General features: G+C 38.2%; 1 protein-coding gene across 1 annotated transcript; it reads left to right on the top strand.

Annotated features, from left to right (window-relative positions):
* The first annotated feature begins 135 nt into the window (after window positions 1–135).
* Window positions 136–12,977, top strand: LOC114478083 (2-iminobutanoate/2-iminopropanoate deaminase-like). The gene is made up of 6 exons (XM_028470904.1): window positions 136–458; window positions 9,337–9,442; window positions 9,593–9,647; window positions 11,579–11,647; window positions 12,503–12,558; window positions 12,645–12,977. Exons 1-6 carry the CDS (start codon window positions 394–396, stop codon window positions 12,699–12,701), a joined length of 408 nt encoding a protein of 135 aa, XP_028326705.1. The 5' UTR covers window positions 136–393; the 3' UTR covers window positions 12,702–12,977.
* The last annotated feature ends 16 nt before the right edge of the window (window positions 12,978–12,993 follow it).

Genomic DNA, 12,993 nt, shown 5'->3' with positions numbered 1-12,993 from the left:
ATTAAAAGTATTACATTGAGAACTGAATTCCGCTTAACCTGGCAACCCAGATTACGTCCAATTCATGGAGTTTGTAGCGAACTGACGCAATTGAGAGCAATTTTGTGGCCTAATTTAGATTATCTATGCAGTGATTATTCCCCATTCCTTCACAGTTTAGTGTTGATAACACATTAAATCCGCATTCACCTCCACAACGTTTGCAAAGGGCAAAAACAAAACGTGTTTGCGCACTTATTAGGTTGTTTACGGTAAAGGGTGACGCTGCGTTGCTCTTTGCCCTGTCACTGCTGGAGCTGCTCTCTCTCTTTTCTCACTGTGCTGTTGACTGGATCTGGATCTGGATCTGGATCAGGATCAGGATCTGGATCTGGATCTATATTGTGTAGTGAGATGGCTGCACTTGTCAGGAGAATCATCAACACAGCTAAAGCTCCTGCTGCTATCGGTCCTTACAGGTGAGCATTAGCTCCAATACACAGGCAGGAACACACACACCTATGGTCCCATCTGAGTGTGTGTTCCTACACTTTATGAAGAGCTGCTGTCTGTGTGGATAAGCTTTAGTTTAAGGAGCAAAGTGCATCTGTGCACCTGTCAATCAGCAGCACACTGTTAACATGTCAGGACTCACACAGTCACACAATTGTATAAAAACTAGTTGTAATTCAAACCTGTTCCAGGTTCATCTCTATGAATCTCTCATGGACTTTACACCATATTCTAACGTTTGAACCCTTCAGTTCAGAAACAAAACCCTTCAACTAGACAAAAACAAATAATAATAATAAAAAAAACTTAATAATAATAAACAAGCCTGGTCAGGGCATGTAAATCAAGGCCCAGCATCCACTGATTTTGACGTGGTGTCTTTTAACATTTGGGAACAGAAGTTCTTCACAGAAGCTGTCAAAACAGTGATCAATCATTTTTTATGTTGAATCCCACAATAAATTCACTTCACACAAAAAGGAAGGAAATGTGCGTTTGCTGCAAATTCAATCCTATACAGTTGTAAAGCATGTTTATTTTCATTTATTTATCTTTTTAAATGGTGCCAAATTTGTAAGGATGTGGGTTGCACCCATGGAAAATTTGCCAAATCTTCTCTATAACATTATTTATGACATAACTGTATGTTTTTATTAAAAAAAATCACTATAAAATCCTTTTAAGATCAGTTGGAAACTCTGCTAACTGAGCAGCAGGATAAGCCAAGTCTGTTCTTTAGCCTGGTCAGGATTCAGATTCAGATTCAGTTTATTTGCCATTTACTGTATAAAACCACATTGAAAAAAAAGGTGCAAGTAGCTCAAAGTTCACTGTCAAACATTCATTCACAAAACATAGAAGATGGTCTTAAAAACAAGCAAGCCACATAGTTAAATAAGTTTAAAATGTTACAATCTAGTATCTACATATAAAAGCAAGGGAGGTCTGTGTGTGCGCGTGCATGTGTGCGTGCGTGCGTGTGGAGCAAATATCTCCCCGACGCAGTGCGAGTTCGACCTGAAACTTGGTCAACGGGTTCCAAATACCCCAAGTGTGTGTATCTGTTATTTTGAAGTAATTTGGACGTTTCAAAATGTTTATTTTAATTTTATTTCACTTCTGGACGGCCCCGAAATGAAACCTATTCAGCTTTTGACCTCAGGGTGTGAGGGGGCGCTAGCGCACCATCTATATCTATTTCACTGCACAGCTCCTCACCCGAGCAAGAGTCACGAGTGCGGCCAGAGCCAATCGCTGCGCACACAGCCAAGCAGACACGAACTGTAAACACACGAGCGAGAGAGAGGGAGATAGTTTAGACCGAAACACGGGAGCTCTCTGAATAGATCATTTGAAACCGTCAGTCACTGGTGAGTCTTTTACAGACACGTTTCCCATTGTTTAACCATATAACTGTTGCTCAATAACGCGCTGTTTCACTAGAGTCGGTATTGACTTCAACCTGTTCAATTCTCCATCTGGAAAACTGCAGATTCTCTGTGGTGTCATGCATGGAAGCTAAGCTCTGACCAGACAGCCGAATTGTAGGTAATACTTTAATTTACTTTCTCACTCATGTAGTTTGGAGCTTTACGTTTTGTTGTGCGCAGTTTTGTTACATTTCTGATTGGCGCTACAATGTCTATGGAGTTTTGTTATCAGCGTCTCAAACATTTCACGGAACACACACACACACACACAGTATTTATTTATTTAAATATACTAAATGAGTAAAATAAAACACAAAAAAATGCACAAAAACACAACTGAAAGAATAAAAAATACAGAAACATTACAGAAAAATACAACAAAAATATGAAAATGACTCAAAATACACAAAACTAAATATTTATACAAAAAATACACATGACAACAGAATCACACTACAATGGCAACAAAAAACTATAATTGTACAAAAAATGCACGAAAACACAACAGAAAGATACACAAATATACATAATGACTCCAAAAAAACATACATTACAGAAAAATACACCAAACAAAAAAATATAAAAGTGAGTAAAAAAAAAACAACAAACACATTTATCATCTTTATGTCCCATAGAACTAAACCAGGGAATTCTCACACACTGTTTTATTTTGCACCCGAAAATAAACCCCTTTTTTTATTTGGTGATGATGTCGTTTCAAAACGTTAGTTTGACCGTTCGCTATTTAGACCGGATGGACCTCACCCGGAAGTGATTGACGGCAATGGCTGCTGTGTTGAAAGCTACACATTTCTCTGCAGCGTGTGTGAGAGAGAAAAAACATATATTACAGAAAAATACACCAAACCACAACAAAAATATGAAAATGACTCAAAATACACTAAACTAAATACTTATCCAAAAAATACACTAAATTGAAAACAGAAATGCACAAAACTAAATATTTATACAAAAAATACACAAAATAACAGAAATTTATTTATGCTTTATTTTTTATTTATTCAGTTTATTTCCGACATGGTTGCATTCACAGAAGTTTTGTTATTCCTTTTTTTTTTTTTTTTTTGTACATGCCGAAAAAGGAGACGAGAGAAGCAGTTTGCTTATCTAAGTCCCGTCCCCTGTTTTGAACACAGAAAATTTACATCAAAGCTTGTCTCTCTGGCCAAACAGTCTTAGGTTGTTCTGAACACAATTTCATTTTTTTTTTTGTCCTTTTCATGTAGGATTTATTCTCATCTGTAGTCAGTGTTGTTTTTTTTCATTCCTCCTCTCTATCGTTGTTCATGTCGTCCTTGTTCCCTGCAGATTTCATTCCCCGACGTTGTTTGTGTTCCTCCAGTTCAAAAGAAAAGTTCATCTTCTTTCGAAGCTCCTTGTTTTGTCTCTGCATCAAGGTTATTCCAGCTGTTAATAGCTATTGACAGTGCTGTGTTTTCCAATGTTAGATTAAACCCTTTCTCGCAATAAACACATTACTATGTCTTAGTTTATAAGCAGTTTGTTTGTATATGAAACGTTTTTGTATTTGATATGGGAGTGTTTTAAGTGAGGCCCTAAATGCGAGAATTTGTGTGTTGTAGTGTGTTATTTTTTGCAGTTTTAGGTATTTGGCCTTTTCAAATAGTTCATTTGTGTGTGCGTTATGTGGTGCTTTATATAGAATTCTAATTGCTTTTTTTTTCAAGTTTAAATAAAGGTTCAAGATACATTTTGTAGGTGTTTCCCCAGATTTCTGAGCAGTAATTTAAATGTGACCCAATAAGGGAATAATAGATTGTCTTCAGTGATTTGGTATGTAGTATTTCTTGTAATTTCCATAGGATGTAGTTCTGTTTTCAATGTTTTGTCTTTAAGATATTTTTTATATAATGTATTTTTTCTTTTTTTTTTGCATGTGTTTCTGGGTGGATGTTGTTGTTAGTATTAAATATTGTAAATATTGGTAAATGGTCGGAGATGTCATTTATTAATATTCCATCTATTATTTTGTTAGGTTCTCATTAGATATGTCTATTTTGCAATCAGGAGACAAACAACAGATTAATATGTTCTCTCCCTTTGGTCTCATTATTTTTACTGTTACACATTCCATTACTCCTTCCACAGTTGTACTCATCGATTCTAGTATCTCCATTTCATTGTTATCTTTTATGTATAATGCCACCCCACCACCTGGCTTATATAATCTGTTCTTACAGAAAAAATTATATCCTTTTATCGTAAAGTTCATACCTTTTTGTTCATTTAGCCAAGTTTCTGACAGTGCCACATTGAATTCAGTCTCCGAAAAGTAAGCACAGTCAGAGTCTTGTTTCCAGTGTTAATATTGATCTGGGTCCATCTCCGTGATTACCATCAGTAATGTTGTTTAGGTGGATCCTTCGTATTTTCCCAAGTCTTCCATCGTTTTGATGAAGATTGGTTTTCTGTTCTCTTCTCCCAGTGGTGTGATATAAATCCTGCAGTTTCTTGTCCACGTCTTCAGAATTTTTCCTCTTTTTTTTATTTGGCGTGCCTTCCATGCGATGCTTGCGTTTTGTTTTGTCAGGTGTTCATTCATGAAAACCTTCGTTTCTTTCAATTTCTTGCCTTGCTTCAATAGTTCTACTTTAAATTTCACATTCGTGAAGGTGATTTTAACAGCTCTGGTGTCATTACGCTTTGGCAAGAGTTGGCAGGAGTTGATGTTGTTAGGGTTCAGGACAATGTCTTTTGACTCCAAGTAGTCAATGACCTGTTGTTCAATCGATTTTGTGTCTTCGTCACTCGCTTCTGTTGTCTGTTTCAACGCACTCGCGTAGCTCCTGGGTGCTATCTTTAGGCCTGTAATGATGACATCTTTCTCTCTTTCCTCTTGTTCCAGCTCTTCAACCCTCGCGTTCAGCAGTTTTAGCTCTTCAGCATTCATTACATTCTGTTGTTTCAGTACCTTTACTTCACTTTGAAGGCTTTCCAGTGATCTTTCCAGCGTCTTTTCCAATGACTTTATCTCGGCTGTGATCCGTGCAGATAGATCGTCTTTGATAGACGATAGATCGTCTTTGAGGTTTCATATCATCTCCTTGACCTCTTCCAAACCCGGATCAGGTTCTGTCGGGCCTGCATGAAGTTTTTTAACCATTTTTCTTTTCGTCTTGGGCCCAAGTTTTTTTTCTCAGGCTGTCCAGCTGCAGCTGTAAGCTGTTAATCTCCCAGGGTCGTGTTATCGGAGCGAGTGAACACACGTCCTTTCTCTCCGAAGACCAGAGACAACATTACACAAAATGACTCCAGAATCACACTACAATGGCAACAAAAAAACTATAATTATACAAAAAATGCACAAAAACACAACAGAAAGATACGCAAATACATAGAATGACTCCAAAAAACATACATTACAGAAAAATACACCAAACAAAAAAAATATAAAAGTGAGTAAAAAAATCAGCAAACACATTTATCATGTTTCTTCTTCTCAACTCAGACAAGACTGAGGTCATTGTACTGGGCCCGCGACACCTTAGAGAAACCTATGCTAGCCTAACTGCCCTAGATGGCATTACTCTGGCACAAAGCACAACTGTTAGAAACCTTGGGGTTCTATTTGATCAGGACTTATCCTTCAACTCTCACATAAAACAAACTTCAAGAACTGCCTTCTTTCATCTCCGTAACATTGCTAAAATCAGATCTATCCTGTCTCAGGGCGACGCCGAAAAACTAGTGTAAGATATGTTATAGTGTGTGTGGGTTTTTATTACTTTATTAGTTATAGTTAAATGATTAAACGATAGTTAGAATATGAAATTATCCATGATTAACTGTGTGTGTGTGTGTGTGTGTGTGTGTGTGTGTGTGTGTGTGTGTGTGTGTGTGTGTGTGTGTGTGTGTGTGTGTGTGTGTGTGTGTGTGTGTGTGTGTGTGTGTGTGTGTGTTTGCAAAACATATCCATTGTCCACCATAGCTGGTTTAAACTAGTTTGGGCCAGTGTGGGGGTATGTGACCCACTGCATGGACATATGAGCTGTTTCTCCCCCAAAGTTTTTGTGTTACCATATATGGTATTAACCCTGCACCCAGAGCGTTGTTGCACAGCCCTCTGGGTGTGGTCTATGTTTTCTATAATAAATACCTAGTTCTGAGGCATCACCGTCAGAGCAATCCAACTTATATCGGACTTTTGTGTCTCTTTTGTTGGGTTTTTCTCCGAGCTGCAGCTCGCACCTCTCTGCCTCTGGTCGCCTTTTAAGTCAGATAGTGTTTTTTCTCCTTGAGTTGTGATTGAGCAACGGTCTTAACGTATTTAGACCTAACAACTAGTCCATGCTTTTGTTACCTCTAGACTGGATTATTGTAATTCTCTTTTAGCAGGCTGCCCGAGCAAGTCGCTTAAGACACTTCAGCTGGTTCAAAATGCTGCAGCACGTGTACTGACTAAAACTAGGAGAAGAGATCACATTACTCCTGTATTAGCCTCTCTGCATTGGCTTCCCATAAAATATAGAATAGAATTCAAGATTCTTCTTCTCACTTATAAAGCCCTAAATGGACAGGCACCAGTCTATCTCAAGGAGCTTGTAGTGCCATACAATCCCCCCAGAATACTACGCTCTCAAAATGCTGGACTACTCGTTGTTCCATTCATCTCTAAAAGTAGTATAGGAGGAAGAGCTTTCAGTTATCAGGCCCCACTTCTCTGGAACCATCTACCAACCACGGTTCGGGGGGCAGACACCCTCTCTACCTTTAAGGTTAGGCTCAAAACATTCCTCTTTGATAAAGCTTTTAGTTAGGAACCAGCTCATAGCTCATAATTAAGATGCAATAGGCATAGACTGCCGGGGGGGGGGGGGGTCTGGCATGCTCGGTTGGAGAGAGGTTGGAGAGGGCGTTAAGAGAGAAGTCATTTAGGTTAGAGAGGGACCGGAGAGGGTCCCATTCCTCTTTCAAACACTCCCTCTATGTCTGCTTCTTCCCTTGTGTGTTTGCTCCTGTACTCCTTCTGGCTTTTGTCTTGCAGGTCCGTGGGATCCTCAGTGTGGAGTTACAGAGACTCAGTGGCTCTGTCTCCACCCTTTTCTCTGCACACACCCAACACAGCATAACGTGGATGGCTGTTCATCATAGGAATGGGATCCACACAAGGTTCCTGCTGCTTAACAGAAGGTTTTCCTTGCCGCCATGATGAATTCATGTTGGGTGTGGGATACATATGTATGTGTATATACGTATATATGCATATGTGTGTATCCATAAAATGAAGAGTCCGTCCTTAAGACTGCTCTACTGTAAAGTGCCTTGAGATACCATTGGTTATGATTTGGCGCTATACAAATAAAGATTGATTGATTGATTGATTGATGTTCATGTCCCAGAGAATTAAACCAGGGAAATCGCACACGCTGTTTTATTTTGCACCCGCAAATAAACCCCTTTATAACACCACAGAGTATGTACACCTCTTTGTACATCCAACCTTCAAACACATACTCATTTGGCCATAATTAACTCTACTTAAGCTCCCACATTAATGCATACTTCCGACGGGCACTGTACTAGTAGAGTTTTAAAAATGACATTTGTTAAAACGCAACTAAAAGGTAAAAAAGAATGAAGCCTAATCCATGTGCATCGTTCAAAGACATCACAGCTTGTGGAAAAAAGCTTTTTCTGTGGCGACATTTACCACAGAAGGGAGAAGTTCAAACAAGCACCGATGGTCCTACTGCCAGAGCGGACAACAGCTTTCTTTTCTTTCACTGTAGCGTTTCCAAACCACACCATGATTGTAGAAGTAAGAAGACTTTCTATACCATAGCGGTAAAAATGTAAAGTAATCTTCTTATTGAGAGTAAATTCTTTCAATTTACACAGAAAGAAAAGCTGCTGGTGAGACTTCTTCACGACAGCACTTGAAACTGAATTCCAGCTTAGATCGTTTGACAATTTCACACCAAGAAATGTACAATTTTCAACAATTTCGATCTCAGCACCATTTACAAAAAACAGGTACAGGTACAGGTTCACTTTTACTAAAATCAAAGACCAACTCAAAGGGTTTTGAGGTGTTCAGAGTCATTGTTTAGCTCACTCCAGGACACTACGTTTGGCACCACAATTGTGTAATAAGAGTCACCATTTGAGGAAATCAAACCAACAATAGTTGTGTCATCTGCATACTTGATTATTAGATCATTAGGATTAGATGCAACACAATCATGGGTGTACAGAGTATATAATACAACAAAGGGCTCAAAATACAACTCTGTGGAGAGCCAATACTCACAGTGAGTTCACCAGAGACACAGTCATTAACCTTAACCAGTTGTAGCCTACAGGTTAAAAAATTAAAAATCCATTTGCAAATGGCATCAACACAGTCAGAGACTTCAGTTTCTGAATGAGCCTCTAGCTCAGGGTCTGTAACCTTTAGTCTACAAGGAGAACATTTAACCTCATCTCACCTGGATTGAAGTCCTCCTGGAGCTGAACAATATACCTTCTCAATGAAGACAATACAGTGTATTACATTCTATACAGGTAAAATTATATAGAATAATGTTTGATTTAATTTGATTTGATTTATATTGATCACGTAAATAGCAACTTAAAAACAGTTTAAAATAAGATAAAATAAATTGACATCAAGAAAAAATACAGTATCTTGCGTCTTCAAATTCTTATGCATCTCACTTTACATGAACACAATGTTATATAAAGAAGTTTTTTTAGTTAATATATTTGAAAGGCTACAAAAAGTAACGTGAATTTGATAACACATGATCATGTGATCAACACATGCTAATTGCTCATTTCTTGCCACACATAAAGCATGCATATTTAACCAGCACATTGGTGGTTAAATGAATCTGTTCCTACACAATTAAAATGTTTTTGTTGGTTTAATTATCTTACCAGGGATTTAAAACTTAAGGTTAGCCACAGGCACAGGAAAGTTGATGGTCTGTAGATGTTGCAGGAGGTGAAGTAGGAAGGTGCTGAGTCATTGCACAATGTGATTTATTTTTAGGTTAACAAATTGTTACAGTATATCTTTTATTTATCATTAATCATTAATAGCCTCTGTAAAAAAATATATAACTTTTTATTTCAATTGTTTTTTTTTTTAAAGCTATAGGGAGCCATTGCATAAGCGTCAAAGAGCCACATGAGGCTCCAGAGCCGCAGGTTGAGTCTGGCTGCACAAAATAGATCTCCATGGTAACTAATGTATTTTCTCTTTAGTGAAACGGCTGTTCCAGTTATATCCCGGATTAATTTATCCAGGATATTAGGATTAGCCTGGCTAAATCCCTTACCTAGGTTTTTCTCAATCCTAGTCCCTTATTGCTACCAGAGCACCAAACGTTACATTTCCTCATATCTTCCTTGTTTTTTTATGTGTCAGTCAAGCAGTGGTGGTGGATCGGACCATGTACGTGTCAGGACAGCTGGGGATGGATCCTGGCACTGGACAGCTGGTGGAGGGCGGAGTTCAGGCTCAAACCAAACAGGTGACAACACTCCACCACTCTTCATATTACACCAGCTCCCAGGAAACTAAACTACTAATGTTGTATTACACAGGTTGTGAAAATGTCTCTGTCCATATGATGTTACTGTGCTCCACAGTACAGGTAACTATTGTTCTTTTTTCCCTCCAGGCACTTTTGAACATGGGTGAAATCCTTAAAGCTGCTGGCTGCACTTATGCTAATGGTGAGGAAATGTTTGAAATCCAGAGATTTAACAGATTTGATAGAAAAAGATGGTGTCACGCTGCAGGGATGTGGTGGTAAAAGACCCAAATACAGGAAGTGATTGAGGCGGCAGGCATAGTGCTCATGATAATAGTCCATGTTTCATTATCAAAACCAAGAGAAATCCAAAGAGGCAAAAGAAGGCTTGAGAAACAGCAAACAAGGAGAATAACTGGCAACGAACCAGCAACCATTCAGGGCCTATACCACAAAGTTAGATTACCTCTTAATGTGCTAACTTCCATGATTAAATCAGTATGTGCTACTGTGCTGGACTATGAAACTGGCCAATGTCCTACGGAGCTAAATTACAATGGTAACGTAGGCTGAACGACTAACCTGGTCGGGACCAGGTTTTGTTCTGGATAAGATTTGTGCGAGTACCAATAGTCCCGCCTCCTGACCAATCAGCTATCTTAGACAATGACCTGCCCAATAAAAGGTGATGTGTGAACACGTCTCTGTGTGGATCTGATGTGACAGCTGACAGGAAAGAGAATATTTAGACATCGATGCAATCCTTTCATTTACCGATGACATCCTATAGTAAATATATAGAGTTTTATCTGATGAACTGATAAGTAAAATAAGTCAACTGATAAAGCCTGCGTGCATCGATAAATGAATAAAATAATTAATGTTTGGTGTAATACAAGGAGCCTCAGTCCTGTAGATAGTATAATATATAAATATCTTTACCTTATGGTTTAGGCTGACCTGTATGAACGCAGCATTAGAGCCACAGACAAGGTAAAAGAGAAAGTGAAACTGATCAGTGTCTTTTTATAATCTCACTAATTTAATCATTAACACTCATCAATTCCTGCTTAATTACTTCCTGCTCTTACTGCAGCAATTGTTGTTTTTGGTCTGAATTATGGATTTGAAATCTTCATGTTTTTAGAGAATTATCCCTCAATTGTGACGTAAGTTGCTCTACAGTTTCTCTGTGATTATGATTGGTCTGTAATCTCCTCCTCTGTCACAAGAGTGCACACATAGCCAGGCTGAAATCTACTCACTTAACTTAGCGATCACAAGGTTTGAATGTAAATCAAAGGAAAAGAGGCTACCATGCTACGAGAAACAGTGAAACACTGAGAATGGTTGCTATCACTCACCTTCTACTCAGAAATGAACATTAATCCAACATAAGTATGATTTTATGAAATTGTTGCATTTGTGCAAGATATAGGCCTACATAATGTTGTAGGCATACACAACTGCACAAAGCGTTCCTCGGTGAATGATATACTTTGAATAAAACATAATGTGGTTAAAATGTCTTTGATCCCTTTTTCATGAATGAGAGTGTCTGTTTTTAGTCTTCATGAGTTTCCGTGAGTGCTCGGACAAGCGAGTCTCTTTAAATGTTGTCGCCACAAGGAATTGTGGGTCAGCATTATCTGGTCTCCTTTGGTGAACGATGCATCAGCGTTTCCTAGGCTAAAGGAGGTTATAAAGGAAGCATTGAGCCTCCTTTCCTTTTCTTTTAGAGAATTTGAACACTCCCTATTATGGCCACCACTTAAACACTTCTGGGGGTTAAGGAACAGTGGATAGGAAAAGACAATGTGCTGGCCTTTCCCTAACTCCTTTAGGAAGTCTCCTAACACCTTTCCTTACCCCTGTGACATCATCCACGGAGTTAAGGAAAAGTGGATAGGAAAGGAGATAAGAGGGACTATTAAAACGCACCCAAGAGTTAAAACATGCAGCTAAACTTGAAAACAGAATAAAAAAAGACTCTCAGAAAAACAAAAAGGGGACCAAAGGGGCTAAACATGAACAAAACTTAACAGACTCTGACAGATAGACGTTTAATTGAATGAAGCAAAAACTTGCCAGCTTTTATTTTAAGCTAATTTGTGTAGCATTGTTCTTCCACAGTTGTCAAGACCACAGTGCTCTTAGCCGACATGAACGACTTCACCAACGTCAACGACGTTTACAGGCAGTGTAAGTATCGCTCAAAGTATTACTTTTCAATTACTTTTTCATATTGTCATCATACATTTTAGAAAGTGTCTATTCATACGGTTGCCGTACATACAACCCCCCGTGCTATTGCTACGTTTCGCAAAGTACACGTACGTAGCATCTTAGGGTTAGGTTATAACCCTATATCACAACAATTTTTAGGGTTAGGTTTAGTCTTAGACACGTGACCTAAACTGGCCAATGAGGGGCGCTGCGTACAGATAGAAAGTCGGTATATTGATACGGCAACCGTAGGGATAGCCACTGCCTACATTTTATTAGGTACACCTATTTAACTGTTAATCAATGTACATCAAATTTAATGTAATTTCAAATGTAATAACTATAAAATGTTAACATTTAATTAGTATCCCATTTGAAAATGTTTTTATATTTCTTTATGAATTCAGATTTTAACTGTCTGCCAGAAAGCTATGAACTGATATAACAGAATAATTCAAACTAATCCTGAAGAAGACAAAATATGTGAGTGGTTGCAAATGCCAGAACTAAGGAGTATAATTGAATAATAATATTTAATATTGATGATGATAATATTTAGCGGATCTCTATCATTTGAACGTTGCGTCTTGTCCCTACTGAAACACAAACACATCACACGCTACTTTACCTCCACCTGCTGGTGTCAAAGAGTTAAAAGAAGAAATTACTGTGGATACTAATAGTAATAGAACCAGGTGTCAGGTTTAGTAATATTAAACAGACTAAGAAATGCAAGTAATGGTGTCGAAAGGGAATGGAGGGACAAGTTACCCACTAAATAATCCACTTTACCTTTACCTTTTACTGACATTTAAACCACATTCTCTGTAGTTTTCAGCACCAACTTTCCAGCCCGTGCAGCCTACCAGGTTGCAGCTCTTCCTAGAGTAAGTTCTCCCCTCCTTAACTTTAATTAATTGATCTGATAATGTTTGAGACTTAATTTAACCCTGTTGTCCTCTCCTGTCTGCAGGGTGGACTGGTGGAGATTGAAGCTGTTGCTGTGTTGGGCCCTCTGACTGATGCCTAGCCTGGTCCAAACTATAAAATTAAATAAAAGATATGTGTGCTGTGTCCTAAATACAGTACCTCACACAAACAGGGTCTTTACACATATTTCTCAATCAAAAGTTCTCAATCATTCAAATTCATGGATATTTCATGTGACCCCATGTGGGGTCAGACCCCAAAGGTTGAAAACACTGATTTTTCACTGATTTACAAAAATAAAAAAAGAGGTAAAAAAAAATAGTAAAGCACATTCTTATTTCTTGATTATGCCAAATAATTAGTTTTTGTGGTTGAATGTTATGCTTGATTCA

Source organism: Gouania willdenowi, chromosome 16 (assembly GCF_900634775.1).
Source record: "Gouania willdenowi chromosome 16, fGouWil2.1, whole genome shotgun sequence".
NCBI classification, from domain to species: Eukaryota; Metazoa; Chordata; class Actinopteri; order Blenniiformes; family Gobiesocidae; genus Gouania; species Gouania willdenowi.
Note: the sequence above shows the minus strand (reverse complement) of the source record. Positions and strands in the feature narration are given on the sequence as shown.

Excerpts from the sequence above, each read along its gene's own strand:
- LOC114478083 (XM_028470904.1), top strand. The coding sequence starts at position 394 with ATGGCTGCACTTGTCAGGAGAATCATCAACACAGCTAAAGCTCCTGCT. Across the intron at positions 459-9,336 it reads GCTGCTATCGGTCCTTACAG|TCAAGCAGTGGTGGTGGATC; the intron begins GTGAGCATTAGC and ends TTTATGTGTCAG. Across the intron at positions 9,443-9,592 it reads TTCAGGCTCAAACCAAACAG|GCACTTTTGAACATGGGTGA; the intron begins GTGACAACACTC and ends TTTTCCCTCCAG.